Source organism: Macrosteles quadrilineatus, unplaced genomic scaffold (assembly GCF_028750875.1).
Source record: "Macrosteles quadrilineatus isolate MER2022 unplaced genomic scaffold, UCM_ALF_1.0 Scaffold_8__2_contigs__length_117827958, whole genome shotgun sequence".
Lineage (NCBI taxonomy): Eukaryota > Metazoa > Arthropoda > Insecta > Hemiptera > Cicadellidae > Macrosteles > Macrosteles quadrilineatus.
In genome coordinates, this window is record NW_026542601.1 from 5,101,935 (window position 1) to 5,121,771 (window position 19,837).

Below are 19,837 nucleotides of genomic sequence, written 5' to 3' on the forward strand. Positions count from 1 at the left end.
TTTTTTACTGTTTGTGTTCATTGTACTGCACTAACAAAATAATTGATATCGTATTTTGTTTTATATCCCCATCCAAATTACTTATAGATAATTATTTTCGATAGTTCCGGTTGATTCACGATTATGGCTAAAAACCCTTTTTTAATTATTTACAACCGGTTTTATTTCCAGCTTTATTGCTAATAACGTTCAGAAGTTAATTGCATTACAGAAGGTAATCAAAAGAATCACATTTGCAATTAAATCTGAAATGGGCACCCGGATCAATATTTTTCTGATGTTGTGCATTTAAAAAGCCCGTTTTTTATTTTATTTTTTAATAGTCGAGTCGTGCTCATATCCCTATAGCACAGGAAAGAAACATCACCGAAACACGAACGATAAATTTCCAACAAGAAAAAAATCTGTATAAAATAATACATAAATGTGTATAGTAAAATTTAATTTTTAACTTCGCACGAAGATAATCCGCGCGGCTTAAATTCGCCTCGTGTGGCCGATGCCTAAGTAGAGTAGTTGTAAAAACAAACTTCAAACCTATGGATTAAAACAAACTATTATAAAATGTACCAACAGGATTGCATCCAGGGAATGATTAACGGTTTAAATATTATCGAGCTAAACAAACCACACATTCAAACCACTAATCGCTTCTAAAGCGATTCGAGATTCAATGCTCTACTTGGCACAAAATTAATTACTAGTCTAAATTCAGGGCAATTAATTAAAGAAGAATCTTTTGGTAGGTTTCATGGTCAAGTACAAAGCCGAACCATCTGTAGCTAGCCGACCATGCGGGGAGGAATAATGAATATACCTAACCTGACTGGTTAGGTGAATGACCTTGGAACAGCTGACACGTTTGATTAGCAATCAGCTGTTAAAGTGCACTCCACAGAGTAACTGTAGTACTATACTGGTATCGATAAATACGATCATATAATATAATCGGACAGTTTCTTCTTCATTGATAGCTGATTTTGTAACAATCAAAATTTCAAAATTAACTACGTTTTGTAACCTTTTAAACAACTGTATGAGTCGAAAAAAGTGTTTTGTGTTCGTAAAAGAAAAAAGTGGTTGTTATCGTAATTCAGGTGGAATATTGAATTTACAATGATGATGTAAAAACCTTTGTTAAATATTTAAGACTTTCCTATTTCAGTATAATGGTTGGTGGAGCGTGGGGCATTTTCCTATTGACCCGGTTTAAATTCCGCAGATCACAACTTTTCTGCATGTCATAAAAGCGGGACCCTATGGTTCGGAACCCACCGATGAAATTGTAATAGGACAAATAGGCCTTATTGATATTCGGAGTGTAATGTTGAACGTAGGCGCCAAGAACTATCAGTTATCTAGGTACTCATTGCTTATCACGGCACGATAAATAGGCCTACTCATTGCTACCACTTGAAATGACTGAGGAAGAAACAAATAGTACAGTGGGCCTTTTGCGTTGACAACATGATACTACAGTATTCACCTACTGTTACACACTTTAGCAAATCCTACATTTGTTGACTAATCCTACCTAATTATTTTACTGCGGCAATGCACCATTTAACATTTGAGTAAACTTATTTGCAGGAGGATAGTTTGGTATTAACAATATGCAGACAACTATATACGAAGAATCCCTTACAGAAAATCGCCTTACAGAATCCCCGAATTCTCTACTGTTCCCAAAAGAATTTTCACACCAGTTTCGAAAACTTTTCCGCCCAATGGGGGTTTACAATTATTGCAGGGCAAAAAGCGTTCCTTTCATTTATTCATTCAACCCAACAAGTGTGGTACTATTCCGTGATTGTTGTATTTTGTATAGCTGACTGAAAAATTATATACTAAAAAAAGTTAACGATTTTACAAAAAGAATACAACGTGTGGAAACAGAAATGTTGAAAACTGTACTTACAAAATTTGTCAACAGGCTAAATAAGAAAAACATAGTCTTAAAAAGAATGAATAAATTTATTTGCATGAATTCCATTTTTTTTCCTTTTTTGAGATTATTGAGACATTCTCAATTGCTATTAGTAAGCTAAAAAGTGCTCAGAACTGTGGGAATGGTATTCAGTCATTTGCAATGAGACAGAAAATAAATAATAAACTAAAACACTTATAATAAGTAATTGACGATTATTTTACTGGTAAAATATTCTTGGTATCATCCAACATGACTCAATTATTGTCAGACTAGAAACAACAAATATAAACATACTGGTCAGGCTATACACCATCAAGCCTTTATCATAAGGTCTTGCTCCATGACATAAGGTTATCAAGCTGAATTAGCGATGTTATAAGTTCAAGAAGTTATCAAAGAATTGACAAACGAACTATAAAAAGGTTTTCACGCCAAGCTGGTGATTTAAAAGTGAACATGGCGACAAGTTTTTCGTCGATGATTAATTATTGTTATGTAGTCGGTTGGGATTAATCGCAAAACATATGCTGAAAGTACTCTCTACCATTCGATTTACAGTTTAAATACTGTTTTTAAAGACACATGTTGTATACTATTATTAATTAACATGATAGTTGAGTCTTAATTTAGATACATTACTAATAGTTTGCCTAATTTGAATTTTAGACACAAATCTTCAGTTGAACATTAAATATGTTATTGAACAAAATAGAACCACTAATCAAGTTAACGTGACTAAAAATGTAATATATTGAGGGATATCATTTGAAAACAATCACATATAAAATTACCGGTATACCTGTTGTTTTTTTTTTTTTTTTTTTTTTTTAAGGAAAAGCTATTTTCGTTGGCCTGAATAAAAACGAATTTTAATACAGTAGGATACATTGTCACAGTATTGCATGTTATCACATCTGCTACGTTTTCCATGAAACCTTTTTAACGAAAATTTTAGCAAATAGTTTGATTTTCATTAAATGTATGGTAGGTACCAAAGCTATGAGTTACAGCGATTGTTTTTTAGTACTGGCAAAATAACTTATTCTTAGTACCATGAAACATAAATTAAAAGCTCGTCTTAATTTATATAAGAACTGCGTATTAGCACCACATTTTAATTTACTATTGTAGGAATTGTAATTTTCTTAGATACTGTAATTAAATAAACATACCCAATTATATCGATATTTAGTATCAAACTCTAAAATACAACCTAAAACACGAATTCCACATAGACTTCATTGGTTTTTGATGAAGCTACAACAATTCATTGTACACCCATCACAAGAGTAACACAAAATACATTGCCCTGAACTTTAAATGGCAATATTTCAATTTATTGAAAAAACAATTTAACACATCAACAAGTAAATCACTGAAATACGATTCATGCTAGACTCTGAAAACAAATATAGAATAGAGGGTGGTTCCCACCCCACATCAGACCCACCCTAAAACAGTAAACAAATCAGGAATCATTCCAGAATCCAGACTAGCTTACAAGTTAGCACGAGTTGTAGATAATAAAAAAGGTCCTTTATTTTGATTGACACTACCGTCCCTCAGTTGAACTAGAATACTTCTACAGTATTGTATTGTAAAGAAGTTTTGGAATCTCCGTTGCATAGGGTAAGGAAGAAAACGACCGGCCATGGAGTCTTTGTTTCGCCGGCATCGGTTTCGCGCAAAAAAGCGTTAAAGTCGAAATAATACTCCACTTTAAACTCACCTGTAACACTCCAAAGGTAATTTCTCCTCTTGTGAATCAGCCAAACACTCTTTGGAACTGTAAAACGCACTCGAAACACTTATTTATTCCACCGCACCAACTCAACAACAACCTAACCTAACGAAGACGAAGCCCGGACTGACAGCAGAAGGATCGGCGCAGTGCTGCTTTCTGTCGACCAACTGGCGAACTACCTCGGCAGCGGCGGACGGGAGAACTACGTTGACCGCGTCGCCCTGAAAATCAAGTAAGACGATTAATTATTTTGCGGAAAGTGCGAATTAAAAGTGCTATTACCGTTTGTCACACGACCACGAAGCTTCCTCATAAAAACTGGTGTTTATGGACCTTCTGATCTTGAAAGTAGAGACGCATATGGCCCAGCCATTTCTCTAAAACCAAGGTTGTTTATTTTGAAATCCATATTTTCCCGGCAGGATGTAAGTCAGACGGGTTGTTAAAAGGTAAGTTTGTATGCTCACCTTGGTTTACGAAATATGGATTCCACTTGGGCCATCTACATTGGAGCCATCTTGGTTTTAGCGAATTTCCCATATAGGGAATAAGCTATTACCGTAGTACTCATGGTAAGACCTGGACGCGGGACCGATTTTTTTTTCGTTTTGAGGTCCCTAGAGGCCAAAAGCACCATCCGTTCAAATTCATATATATATATATATATTTATATATATATATATGTGTCCGTTAGCACGATAACTCGAGCAAAAATGATCCGATTTTGATGAAATTTGGTACAAACGTGTAAACCTACGTTTATTCGAACGAGTTCGCGAACCAGCATGATCGGACCATGGGAACGGGGGTTTACGGGGGGTTTTATGGGGTAAAAATAGGTTTTTCCCATTTTTGACCCAAAAAAAATAAAATTTAGCAATTTCTTTCCAAACCATTTTGTAGAGCTTAAAAAAACAAATAATTTAGTATATTGAAGCGTTATTATGCGCCAAATGGTTACGGAGAAAATTCCAAAAAATTGTAAATTTAAAATTCCCATGTTATTCTTATGGAGAATAAGTAAACTGTTGTAGTTTGCTTGTTTATGAACATATTTTGATCAAATTTGGAAAATGTTTTTATTTCTTACTAACTATTAACATTTATAAAAAAAAAAAAAAAAAAAAAAAAAAAACAGTTTTACCCTCCCTGATGCAGCAAACCTAAGTACTTGTTAAACTAATTCTATTTAAATCGGGAATAAATGTTATATTTTTAAGTAGACATTTCAGTGTAAATCAAATCAGTCAATTGGAAATTCGCTTAGTCTGCAGGTTTGCTGCGGCGGGGGTATTATAGGGTATTTTTGGGTTTGAACAAAGACACGCTGTTAAAAAAAGTATAGGGTAGCTACTAACCTAAGTAACCTAACCTAACCTAACATTTAGAATATCTATGATGTTATAGACCCGCGCCTCCTTCAGGCATTGGAAATTTCAAGGACTCAAAATCCAGTTATCTGATAAAGCTTTCTTGCACTAATTATAGGACGCAAAGTAGTTAATTCCTGCATTTACTCACTTTTCCGCACTCATTTTACTTTGCTACACTCCAGTATTTCAACCAAACGACACAAAAAATGTGTTTGTATTAGTCACGTAATATAGTATGTACTATGCTTGAAAACAATTTGGCCACACTTACTACGACTACGATCAGCTGCTTATACACTTATGACTTAACCTATAACCTGTTTTTGAGTGTTAACATAGACAATTCAAACCAAAAATGACATTCACATTTTGATAAGGTTTGTTAAATTGTATTCACATTTTGATTTGTCAATTTGTGAAACTGCATGATAAAAATAACATTTATACAAATGCAGATTATTTTCTCCTTTGTACTAACTGTAAGAAAAATATAATGTGTAAAACGGGCGTAAAGTGCCTAGAACCTTGGGTGGTGTAGAACCGCTAGGTGTTACAGAAACCTTCAAAGTAAACATTTATCTCAAACGCAGCAAAGTGTCATTTTGCGCACTAGTTACACATATGACTATACCTATACCAGTAGCATTCTATTTGCTATTGCCCCGATGTTTTCCTCAATACTGTCAGTATCTCGTAATTGAGATTCGATGTTTATCCCATTTGCTCCAAATCCACCTAATGATCATAAGCTGCTTTTGGTGAGCAGTCAAAGCTCCAAATTCATTTGTTGAATGATTACAACAATGGTTCCGGTTCTAATTTGTTTTCCTGTGATCTATTAGCTCTGAGTTTTCATAAGAATGTTTAATGATAAGAGTATTTCATTCTGCATGTGGATATGTTTAATGGGTACAGGATTAAATGTGTTTACATATAATTTTATGAGTAGGTTGGATTAAATGGTTGATCACTTTATAGTTTTTAGAAAGAAGAGTCTTACAGAAAGGACATTTTCCACCTGGTAAACAGCATGACATTTAGAAAAGATAACAAACTCAAGTGGTCTCCCAATCAACGCTGAATTGTGCTCTAAAAGAATATCTGCCATACGTTCAATCATTTACTATGATCATTGACTGGATAGGCAATGGTTCAATAAAACAATGCAATAATCAGCAAATAATACACTTTCTTTCTAGAAGACACCAAACTTTCTTATATGGGGACAATTTATCAAATATTTCTATGCAGTTAACGTTGATGCAAAAACAAAGTTGATGCTTCTTTGTTAAGTCGTTCCATCGAGTTCGAATTGCATCACCACTGGGCCATTCGGCAAGTATGAAGAATCGAGATGTTGATTTTATTCAAGCGATACTTCACTAGTACTAATTGAGTCATCAGTCTAGAACTTTAGTGGTTTGGGTGTACTGTGACCTTTGTTGACCATAACTTCTGTTTAACTCTGACTGAAGAATCAGGATAAATGGTGGGTGAGCCCGATGAACAACTAATTGAATTGTGTTGATTTAACACACTAATTGAAAAAATAGCATGGCACTCTGGCGCCATCATGCCACGAAAACAGCTTTTTCCAGATCCACGCAGCACCCAAATCCTCGCGTGCTACCTCCGCCCACGACCGTGACGTCTGGAGCCACTAGAGCTTGGCCAATTTGAGCTTATCGTGCTATCTACGTGCAGTTACCTCTGCTGCGCTCTAGCAACGCCACGTCGAACCTTGACCTCTGTAGATGATTGTTGTACATCACCTGCCACTGCCTTATCGATATGATTGTTCGACCAGTCTCTGTGCTGTGCTGCGCTTATGGTGCCATCTTGGTGCAGTTACCGCTGCTGCGCTCTAGCAACGCCACGTCGAACCTTGACCTCTGTAGATGATTGTTATGCACATTGAGACATTGACGGCTGTGCATCATCTGCCACTGCCATATCGATATGATTGTTTGACCAGTCTCTGTGCTGTGCTGTGCTTATCGTGCCATCTTGGTGGCTGGTGCAGTTACCGCTGCTGCGCTCTAGCAACGCCACGTCGAACCTTGACCTCTGTAGATGATTGTTGTGCACATTGACGGTTGTGCATCACCTGCCACTGCCTTATCGATATGATTGTTTGACCAGTCTCTATGCTGTGCAACGATATAAGTGCTGTGCTGTGCTTATCGTGCCATCTTGGTGGCTGGTGCAGTTACCGCTGCTGCGCTCTAGCAACGCCACGTCGAACCTTGACCTCTGTAGATGATTGTTGTGCACATTGACGGTTGTGCATCACCTGCCACTGCCTTATCTATATGATTGATTGACCAGTCTCTGTGCTGTGCTGTGCTTGTCGTGCCATCTTGGTGCGGTAACTATACTGCTGCGCTCTAGCAACGCCACGTCGAACCTTGACCTCTGTAGATGATTGTTGTGCACATTGACGGTTGTGCATCATCTGCTTGTCGTGCTATCATAGATGAAGTAATGTGCTATCTTGGTGCAGTAACCTCTGCTGCGCTCTAGCGACGTCAAAGTGAATCACGAGCCCAGAACCGCTGCACCTAATAATTATAGATTGTTTACCACTGCCATATCAATTGCATGATTTGACTTTCATATTGCTAAAATAATTGGCTTAGTCCAATTAGCAATGGCTTGAGGAATTTGCAGGGTTATTTGAATGTAATTACTGCATTATTATTAGATAGTACCGGTAATTATTCACCAACATTCATGGCCCCCACAAGGGTGGGGCTGGCGCAACTCTGGTCACAGGGCCCGGGCCCTAGAGGGCCCGGGCCTACCCATTTTTTCCTTTTTTTCTTTTTTCCCCATTGAAGATCACTTTACAGCAGATCATAAATTGAAGATAAAAAATAGTATATATATATATTTTACAAAAAAACTAAGTTAAATAATTTAAAATGTATTAATTCTTGATTCTAAGGAAGTTCATATTTAAATACTATATGTGCGTAGGTGCGTATGTACTATCACAGCCACCTCTAATACAGTACTATACAACAGCAGAACAGCCAGCTCGGGCCCCAGTGGCCGGCTCCACAAACTCCCTCTACCCCTTCCTCCCGCCAGGCGCCTAGCCACTCCTACCTCATTCCCCCCATAATAAACACAGTTTGGTTTTATAATTGAACTGATAGTTTCAAGAATGAATTCTTATAGTTATAAGTTAAAATAAAATTTGTAAAGCATTGAAAAATTGACATGTACTATGTACCATAGCTAAGGTGACCAGACGTCCCGTTTTAGGGGGACTGGTCCATCCCGACAAATCCTCTCGGGACGCTTATTTGTCCCGTTTTATCAACATTTGGTCCCGGTTGCACTTTTATGTATGGAATATTTCAATTTAATTGCAATCTAGGATATTTGACACAAACTTAAAAATTCTTTACTTTTGGAGTTTTAAAAATATGAAAGATTGTAGGCCTAATAATTTTGACCTAAGTTTTCTTCCCAATTCACTCGGTATAATACTGTACTAAAGCATGGATTGGATAGCATCGGCATCGACAGCATCGGTCATTCTCGGCATTACTCGTGCACATTCGTTTTTCTCCGTGACTACTCGGCGCGAGTACTACTCGCGCAAGTTCGGCAGCTCAGGCATCCACTCCCAAAAAATGTAGTATTGTTAAAATTCTTGATGAAAATTGTCACTGAATAAAATATGATTTCATTGGTGTAAGCTGTTAAACTCAATTTACGTAAGTTTTTTTCCTACTCCATATTACAAAGTACAATTATAGCAGTTAAGATAGCCAAACCCTTTTACAGGGAAATAAAAAGGACAAAATATTAATAGGCATGGAGCTTTTGTGTATTGATATAATAGTTTTAATTGCTGAATTCCTGTAATTTTAAGTCTTATAAAACTCTTTGAAAAACTCTTTCTTCCTTAAAAAAGGCTGCAAAAGTGCCATTTACCACTCACAAATTTAATACCTAGATTGCATTAAAAACTCACTAAAATACATGACATTTTCAAAATTTTCCCGGGGGAGAACCCCCGGACCCCCCCTCTACGCCGGGGGGTATTCCATACCCCCCCGACCCCCCGGTTGGTAGGGGGGCCCGAGCCAGATCCTGGTAACAGGGCCCACAATTAAATGTGGGGGCCATGCCAACATTGTAGATGTACGTCTTCGAAGCATCCATTAAATCTTTGTTCACAGAAATGAGTTTGACAACTTAGATATGTCTTAGTGGATTTAGAGATAAGTATAGAGGCGGATTGGGTGGCCAGATAAAACTCCCACGTTTAATATGCATTTTTTTTATACCAGCAATAGTGTAAACAATATATAATGCAATTTTTCGTTTGGTTTTGTAAAAGTGGAACATTATTTTCGCTTGAAAACTTGTTAAATTTAAGATATGGCTTTGCGTGGGTATGAATTATAACCATAGGATAGGTAACATTTAGGCCACCCTTTCATATCAAGCGCAGATAATACATAGAACATAGTTAGTATATTTCTCATCTCATTCTTCAGCTGAAGACAATGTTATTCTTAGTTCCTTCCGATGCTGCTAGGATCGCGATTTTGTTTACAATTGTTTTTTTTTTAGTAGGAAGATAGTAAAATATATGAAACGCTTCTCTAAGGCTGGTCCTTGGTGTGGTTCCCCACTGTTTCAGTGTCCCAATGTTCCCTGTCCCGAAGGACCATGTGGATTGTGGACAAATCAATGTCGCGGTCCAGCGCCCCTAGCGGTCGTTCCCAGAGTCACAGCTTAGATCCGCTTCCGCCAGACAGCGTGTCAAGGTCCCTCCGTGTGTGTTTGTATTTTGTAACCTAGAAATAGTTTACCTCACATTGCACATATTAGATAGAAATACTGTACTTTGTAAACTATTCATGTAGGTACATCGAATGATCGAATTATTTAGCAAATACTGTTTTCGGTAAATCGGTCCCGGGTCTTACCATGAGTACTACGGTAATACCTTATTCCCTATTTGGGAAATTCGCTAAAAACATGTTTCTCTTAAAAGGGGGTGAAAAATTCAAATTTTGAACTGCCATAACTTCTGATATGATTGACGTAGATATCTCTAGGTTGCGCCATTCTTTTTTCTTTTGTCATACCCTCACATTTGATATGTCAAAAGGGGTACCTTGCATTAAAAAAAATTAAGTTAAGGGTAGGGGGAGAAAGGGGGTGAATTGAAACTTCACATTAAATTCACAACATCCCCTACGTCAATAGACGATTCCCGCAAACTGCATATTTCTATCTATGCAGTTTTTACTCAAATAAAGAAGCAAGTAATAAAAACCCTGTATATTTAATTACGTATTTAAGAATATAAAATATATAAGTAAAACTGGATGGGGAGCCTACATTACACTGTTAAAAGTCAATAATAATACAAAATGTGATTGAGAAAGCTTATTGTATGCATAAATATATCTTTTTAATTAAAAAGTTCAATCGCCAAAAAAATACAATGAAAATAATTATACAGAAGATAAACAGCTGAATTCAGCTGTCTGCAACAATAGATCAATTTGCTTAATTGGCGTCACTAATTGAAGAGGCAATTACCAACAGTTAGCGTAAAATCAATTACATTTTAGTGGTCAAGGCTATATAACATCCTTAGAGGTTTATGAGCAAATAAAACTTGAGGACTTGAAATAGTTTCATGTTTTCTTTAGTCGTTATGGATTATTAAAAGGAATTAATATAAAGAAATTTAAATTAAAAACAACATTGACAAATAAACTTTATAGGTAGTAAAGGTTTTTACATTGTAAGTTGAAGTCATTTTTTAAATACTTTCCATAAATAAACAATTATTCAATTACTGCACGAATTAATGAATTTTTTTATAAATCTTCTTTCCTGCCAACTGTGGAAAGAAACTTTTAAAATAATTTAGTAAAATTCACCTAATTAATTCTTCACTGACCATTACCTAATCGATAGGGAGGGATTTTTTTCTTTGTGAGGGAAGTTTTCTCTGTAAGGGTGGTATTCCTGAATCACTGTTGTGGTTACTCATTGTTGGGTTGGAGTGGTAAGGGTTTGTTTCGTCGGGGAGGGTAATATTTCGATATTCTCTGGATTTTGTTATTTATTGTGTACAAAACTAATAGCAATAGTGAAAGAGTATTTAAATTGTTAGCTCGTACAAATATAGTGCTGGTAGGTATATAGGTTTGTAAAACAGGATTTTCCAAGGCTCTCCCATATTGCTAAGGAGTATACAATCAAAATGGCATTTTAGATTTTAAGGTAAGATGAGACCTAATATAGTATTTATGTTAGTTTTATACCAGTTTTATCATTGCTGGTGTGAATTAAATGTGTGAAAAGTATTCTACATTGTAAACAATTTGATAATGGAATTAATCAAATTTAAATAAGTAGTCATCGATTAAACATTAAATTAATTGTTTAAACATTAAAACATGTGTATTGTATATAAAGTTATTTTTTTACGAAATTGGATTTTTGCTCAGGTTTTTACATTTTAAAACACCGCAATTGGGTGGCTTTCTTAAAAAAATATTTATTTTTTTTCGGAAAAAATGAAAAATGAGGTAAATTGAGGTTTTGTTGGCTCTCCATGGACAACCAATAGAATTCCTGAATAATGTTAAGTTTTTGTTATGTGATTGAAAATTACATCCTAGCAAAAAAATGTAAATTAACGTAAATCTAATTTTAAATTTATTTAAACATTTGGCCTGGTGTATAAATTACTGATCTACTGTATTTAAAATGACTCTGCTCATTAAATTAAAGTACAACTTAAATAAAGCTTGAATATGCTTTTTCAAGTTTGCTTACAAAATATATCGTAATATGATATGTATGTTAACCAAACTTAAGTTAAAAAGTATTATAAACTCTATAGATCAAACAAACATAGATAGTTAAAGTTCAAGCATGTCTCAAATATATTTAGTTACAGACTTATGTAACAATTTTGTCTATTAATTATATGACGAATATAAAATTTGTAATTAAAAATAACTATTAGTTACCATAACGTATGACTAAAACTTTGGAGTTTAATAACTTACATAATAACCTTAAATTAACTAGACTATTTCAATTATTTTTACATACTTATACATTAGATTAAGTGAATTGAAAATTTTACATTGTGTAAAATGATATGAGAACACGGTAAATGTTTAACAAGTTTTCAAGTTTGAAGGGCCTTTCGTGTGTGGGATCAACTTTTATTATGAAGTACTTAGAAATGTGTGATGAAAAAACTTTCATAACAGTCACCTAATACAAACTTTTATTTTATATCAGACAAGTTTTAGTGGTCTGTCATTTTCTTACTTGTGAATCTATTTGATTTTTATGAAGAATCTTTTTCATTGTTTTCAGATCAAAATATGATACAAAATTAAAATTAGAATTAAAGCTAGTTGAGGAAATGCGTTTTTAGAGGATTTGATGTATAGAATATTTATACACACAATTATTCTTATTTCGAAACTGTAACTTTAAGAAGCAGATGGAAACCTATTATAATTATCATATTTTATTTATGAAATAAACTGTATCAGCAATCTGACACATACTTTCTCCCATAATCTTGTAAACAACCTTTATCATGGGTATGCGGTGGGAGTTGTTATGATATTTTAGGGGAAATCACAAAAGTTGCAATAACCTTTAACCCACGAAATTACAGCAAAGTGGATTGTAGAATTTTGTTTAGGATTATAAAAACCATAACATACTAAATTTCAATAAAAGTCATTCAGACCGTTTTTGTGAAAATTTGATTGTTTCATTTTCATTATTTTATGGGAAATCACCATTTAAATTTGAAATTAAAAAACTGAAAAACAAAAAACACCGAGTTACCTCGAATACCCATTTACCAAATGTTATCAAAACCGGACCACAGGTGTGGTCTGAAGCTTTATGCACATCCACACACACATACAGACACGTCGAAACAACTTTTCTAAGCCATGGGGGCCAAACCACCCAAACCCCAAACTTGAAAGTTTTGACGTAAACAATACATACTCAATGACAATACAATTTTTAAATTTTAAGCTTTTAGAGTTATATATCAATTTCAACGGAGTGTGTTTTTGGCCCCTGGTGACCTCAAAATGAAAAAGTAAATCTGTCCGAGGTCTAGGTCTAACCATGAGACCTATGGTATTAGCTTATTCCCTACATGGGAAATTCGCTAAAAAATAATGGCATAAATTCGTATTATAATAGGGGTTGTGGTAATTATTTATACATTTTTTTCTAGGTGTCACCAGTACTAATCGAAGATTAAAACTGGAACTCTCAAAATATAATTAATTCCATTTTCAACAGAAATACCTCTCGAAACACACAGAAAATCAAAAAACTCGTTTGAGAAATGAGAAAACATCACCGGCCCCAACTCAGACCCTTGAGGGGCCCCAGTACAAATATTCCTTTGTAATGCATCAAGACAGATGGACAGAGACAGAGACATCAGCTCCAGCAACTACGCTTCTTCTTCTTCTTCCGACCATTTGGAAGAAGACAACAATAAGAATAACGTCACTGACGAGAAACTCATGGTAAGTTGGGAATGCATTTGTGACTCTGTAAGTTAAACACACTGTTCATATCATACTGGAAATCACATTCTCTTTGGAATAAAATCAACCCAAACAAAGGTAGCCTTATCGAATAGTTCTCAATAGTTGCAAGGAATTGTTAAATAAGTATGTTATCAGATGAAATTAGAGAATAACGTGAAGTATTTCACCATGAAATGAAATGGAAACTTAACGTAATCTGTTCAATCTTTCCCTGTAAATTTTCCTTTCAACTATAGCGTGAAAACTATGAGGAAATAAATGTGACTTCATTCAATAATACTTTGTGAGAGGCTCATCCAAATATGTAATTTTAAAATAAAAATGCTATTGCTGGACCATGTACAGTATGAATAGGAGTAGCTAAATTAAAAATACATTCGTATGTAGATTTTCTATGTAATGCATGCTTTAGCAATTAGTCGATAGAAATATACAAATGGTCGGCTATTGAAAAATTAATTATTAGGTTAGGGCAGTAAAAATATACAGTTGGTGCTATTTTAAATTACAATCCACACAGGATTCTTTCTACGACTTACTTTTTGGGAAATGTATTTATCCTGATGAAATTTGAGCCTTGCGTGGTTTTCGTTGTTATAACACAACGTGTATTAGCATAACTGAATTTTCATGCAAATGTTCGTTTCAGATTGTGCATACATTGTACTAAATCGATATAGATTCTTTGAGAAAATATAGAAACGTTGCTTGTGTATTACAAGGAAACGTATTATGTTTTGAATTATATTTCATAATATTAATAATGTTTTATACGTACAGATGTTCAGAGCTTATTTAGGTTTCCTCGATTCATTTTCAGATTCAAATTTATTATCGGTACAACTATTATTCCCATCCCTTCGTAAAAATACGTACTAGTAGGTATTGTATTGAATATAGCTTAAATTAAGAATGAAATGCACATTGAGTTACTTTTAGAACGCGGTATACATATTATACACTCGAAGCAAGGGTGAACATAGGACTTAAAATCCTACAACTAAGAAATATGACCAACGATTATGGAAAAATTAGGTTTAATTAAAAAAAAACTACCACAATAGGCCTACTTCACTCCAACCAAGAGCATGAGCTAAAACCATTGACTATTGAATATTGAAGTAGACTTTCCATCTGTTTGGACCAGCTGTAGCCATTTTTTTATTAACAAAAAATAGTTGTGTGAGTCAGTCACAAACCAACACTAGTGTTTAGAATTCTATTTTAGATCTTATTTTTTGTTGCTGACCAGGTTGATGGGTCATAAAAATTGCTATAACTCATCATATAGTTTTACTTGGTTAAAAGATTGTGTATTCGGCAGAATTTTGTAATTTAGATCAGCGCAATCTGTAGATGGCTCATATCAACTACGACGATTTTAATAAAAAGCTGGCTACGAATTTAACATGGGGATGGAATGTCTAGTTGTATTGATAGTCAAAGCTAAAACCTTCTGAAACTACACATTCATATCAATCACAAACACACGTGAACGAATCATTGTTGACAAAGACGAATCAATTATCGATAGAACGCTTCGATAACTATCGATCATTGGGTGAATATTAAATTGAGTTGACCTTTGGCCTTCAGTGGGTCTTGTTCACACAAAAGTGAGATCTTGATAAACAAACCCCAACATCAGCAAAACTGTGCACTCCCGTACTTCCAGGTACTGTAAAAGGTTGCGAAAATCATACAAAAGTTTCTGTACCAGCCTATTTCCTGTGGTTATCATTTAAAAGTGAGAGAGCTGTGGTGTTCATGGATACACACATTTATATACGAAAATATAATTTTTATATGTATAGCCTATATACATACAAAAATTTAGACGACTAATGCTTTTGGTTTCTGGGGACAACAAATGAAAAAGTAAATTGATCCCGGGTCTAGGTCTTTCCATGCCTCCTACATTAAAAGCTTCTTTAAATCCTTCACTATAGAGAAATCCACTAAGTTTATCCACTATGATTCCTATTTTCACACTATTGGTTGAAGAAATTACGTTGTGATATATAATCAGCGATAATAATACATACCCCATTGCAGCAAAACTGCAGACTACGCGAATTTCACTTTGGCTGATTTTCACAAAACTTTTTCCTAGAGCATGTAAAATTCATTTAATATTTAAATAAGATTAGGTTTAACAAGTACTTAGACTAAGGAAACAAATTAAAATGTGTTTTTGTGAAAGGTTAATTGTTAACAGTAATACGACGAAAGCTTGGCATTTAATAGATAAATCTGCCAAACCAAAATAGAAGCTAACTACAACAGCTTATTTATTCTCCATAAAAATAGCTTAAGTATATAAATTTAAAGTTTTTTTTTAATTTCACCGTAGCTACACACAACACGTTTACACACTCCCAACACGTTTTGGATGGTTTTATTTATATTAAAACTAAGTAGCAATTTTATTTATCCTATAATAATGCTATTGGTTAAGAAACTCATTCAAAAATTTATAATCATTGCTAATGCCTAATGGAATTATTTTAGAAGCTTTGGATGAATTTTGTAATGATTTTAAGTTCATACACAATGCAAAACTCGGACAAACCTACTTCATTTTTACCACAATTTTGCCTTTTTTAAATCCCGAATTTTGTTGCAGGTTGCTGTAAGGATCCGCCCCCTGAGGGATGCGGAAGGAGACAGATGTATTCACTGTGTTGACGATAAGGTTTGTGTATTTATTTCTTTGTTTACGCAATCATCATTATTGACATGTTTTTTGAAGGGACTAAGACTGCTTTCAGAGTAAGCTAAGGATTTCCCCCGAGCAATGCTCGGTCCCCAGGTACTAATAACTTAAAACGTCCAATAGACGCTAATGTTTACCCATCGTACATGTCATACAAAGACGACTGGAACTTAGACTAGTCAATTATCATAAAATGCATCATATCGTTGCCTAGAAACGTATAAACAACATCTATCAGTTAACCACAAAGAAGTTATATTTCTTCTCTGCGACTTAACTATAAGCAATCGTAGTGTTGCGTACAAGTATGAATCCTAATTTTGGAACGTTTACAACTCTATTAACTATGAACACATTGGTGGGAACGAATGTGACGTCGTCAAAAACCTTGAAAAGGCACATTGGCAAAGTAATTTTCAGCATCTCATTGGCAATATTATATTTGTTCGAGCTCTTCATTTTTCTGAAGAACGGTTCCTTATACGAATCTGGCACCTTGCAAGTAAAGATAGTGAGGACTCACTGCGCGCTGTTCGCCGTACACAGTTTAATCTCATCAATACGTGATCATGCGTCGAGAATATCTTCCGCGTTGAATCTAGTTACAATCAAACGAGAGCTGAAACTGGGAAATATCTTGGATGGTGACTGGGTTGACAATATTATCACCCCAGTGTGTGTTATCATTCTACTGAATGCGCTTCTACAAACGATAATATCGCTAAGTAACTTCGTTTTACCAATAACCTCCCTCATTACAACCACGCATATGTCGGCGCTGGTAAACACACAATGTTTGACAATTGCTGTATTCTTCCACAACCTCAAGATCTTGCAGCAAGGAATACTGAAAGGGATGACACGAACAAACCATGAACAATCATGGCTACATAGACGGACTTCGAGAATCCTAAAAATACAACTGCTTCAAGAAGGAAACTTCAAGCTTTTTGCGGTTCTTCGAGGTTCGTTATTCAACACGGAAGAAGAACTCAAACGATCTTTTCAAGCGACCGTCGCTGGGTTGATACTCACGACCATCCAGATCTTTGTCTATTTCTGCTTTCAAGAGAGGATTTCAGGTTTGGCTATCTTGCATACAACCTTCTCCAGTGCGTTCCTCTTCTTCACCTTGATCATCATCGTCAACCAGATACAGAAGTCGAAGCTACTGTTCTTGACAGAGTTGTTCTCTACTGTCAGCCAGGACGAGACGCACTGCAAATTTGCCAAGCGACAGATGCTATCCAACATCCACCGGACAAGACCGTTCTCTTGTCGCTGGTTTGAGGTTAACGTCGGTCTAGTCAGTTTACTTGTTGAGGCGATTATGATGGTTCTTGTCACGGCTTTGAGTAATTGAAGTGCGATTTTGTGTCTCAGATGGGAGTGGAGCACGTTGTAAACGAAAAGTTGTTTCCCTGAGCTATCCTGCATTTTTCCAAAACAATTCTTCGTTACAATCGTCCATCGTCTTGACATCTTCTACAACATGGCAAGCACAACAAGACTACAAGAGTTAGAAAAGTAAATTTAACCTGTAACTAGTATTTTAACGATCCTTTTGACAGAGAACCTAAGAGAACAATAAGGAATTATTATTACATAGCAGACAATAGATTGGCCCAATTCGAGGCCAGTCGAGTAATTATTTCCAATGTCGCCACCAAAGAGCAATGAGACGAAGAACTGGACGGTAAATTACTGGGAATTTAATCATCAAAAAGTATAAAATCCAGATATCATTAGGCATTCAGTCTTCACCAAATAATTTATTCAAGGCTTCATTTACAACTTTCACCATCTTATAATTCAGTCGAAATGTCGTTGTCAAATTTATTTACTGACCTTTAAAGAACACAGACCAGATGTGAATTAATTACCAAAAAGACAGTTAATATGCTATCGATAGAGTCATTACCATAAAAGACAGCTAAGATTTTGAGTAACCATCAAAAGGTGAAGGCGTCAATCGTGTAATAACTAAAACAAGGCTGGAAAGTGCATAACCTAAAACAGCCACAGTAGGTTTTTAACCCACTGGAACGGCACGAAGAAAACAAAAATAACTAAAAAATAAAGTTTTTACAAAGAACTGAGCTCACATAGACATGTAATGTGTCATTTGACACACAGAAGCGTTATTTTACGACATAACTTCGCGTGACACTCACGCTGTAAAATGGTCACGTGTCAACAGTAACAATGACACACGAGCTTTGTTTACGCTGTGTCATGTTCACGACTTCCTTTTCACAGTAACTTTTAAAATGATTTCTTATGGAGTTAACCTATATCTATTGTATGGGTTGGTTTCTGCCTTTTTTACCACTTCTTGGAGATTGTACGTAGGTGATATTCTTTGGCATATTGCATCTGTAGACGAAACTTGGGTTGGTGTAATTATTACAATGGAAAAGAGCGAGAAATCCTGGACAATTTGATATAGGCTAAAAATAAAACTGAACTAACACTGTGCTACATTTCTTGAGCAATCATTGAAATAACCGATTTGCAAACAATGGAATCATAGAAAAAGTCATAGAACACAACCAAGTAGAAGAAATAGAAATAATGTTTTTTTTTACACTTAAAACGCTAAAAAAACAAGATTAGCTTTTTGAAAAAAGATAAGATATTTACAAAAGATTTTGATTATATCTAACTGTTGTGTAGATCGTGAGTATTTCCATAATCTTTGAGTCGTCTGTAATGCTTCGCAATTGCTCGAATTCGAGCAACAGGTACACTAGTTTCTAATGGATCCAAAGAGCTTACTTCACATGTGTTTCAATTAGTCATCACCGACTCCGGCTACTGAAGTTGACCAGCTGTATCCAGTTCAACATGATTGAATAGCCATCTCATATATTGTGCAACTCTTTTTGTTCCTTCTTATCGAAGATGTTGTTCTAACTGTGATAGTTTGTGAGGCATTAACACTTTACATAGTCAATGACATTACCATGGTTTGAAATAGGCTTCCTTCACTATAAACTTTAGATGATGAGTTGGCAATGTTCTGTTTACAGTAGCACAGTCAGTGGCTCAATTATATTAAGTTATTTTTATATTTAAAGTGGATATTTCAACAAAGGGTTTGTCTTAGTGCTGGTATAACCATAGTCAAAGACTACTTTATCAATTCGTCAAGCCATTGTTAAATATTGTATTTTATGTTATCCGTTATTAATTTATTACTTTTCTCTTTTTAGTTGTGTTCATTACTTCTAGTTTTATCCAATGTCATTGGGGATTTAGATTCAACTCTAGGTTTTGTTGCCATATCGCCACATTTTGTTAGACACGGTCATATGCATATTGTACGATTTTTAAAATGTTGAAACAGTTGTATTGTTATTGTTAATTATTTGGATGTGTAATGTCGTTATAATCTGCATTATTTGGGGCACGCAGTTCGTTCTAGATCTCATCAAATAAAAAATGTCTTGTTTTCTTAGTTAAATATAATATGTT

The 19,837-nt window shown here is 35.0% G+C and overlaps 2 protein-coding genes across 6 annotated transcripts in view; one reads left to right on the forward strand and one right to left on the reverse strand.

Annotated features, from left to right (window-relative positions):
- Positions 1–3,855, reverse strand: part of LOC128999771 (protein singed) — a 68,229-nt gene extending 64,374 nt beyond the window's left edge. For 4 of the 5 annotated variants that reach the window (XM_054426440.1, XM_054426442.1, XM_054426441.1 and 1 more), the window contains exon 1: positions 3,660–3,855. The gene's annotated coding sequence lies outside the window, so the exon portion shown is untranslated. The remainder of the gene's footprint in view (positions 1–3,659) is intronic. The other variant, XM_054426443.1, reaches the window with a different exon arrangement.
- Positions 3,856–13,512: 9,657 nt separating this feature from the next.
- The window catches only part of LOC128999512 (kinesin-like protein KIF19), a 29,744-nt gene continuing 23,419 nt past the window's right edge, over positions 13,513–19,837 (forward strand). Inside the window, exons 1-2 of the mRNA XM_054426076.1 lie at positions 13,513–13,620; positions 16,271–16,339. Of these exons, the coding sequence (XP_054282051.1) occupies positions 13,513–13,620; positions 16,271–16,339 (177 nt within the window). The remainder of the gene's footprint in view (positions 13,621–16,270; positions 16,340–19,837) is intronic.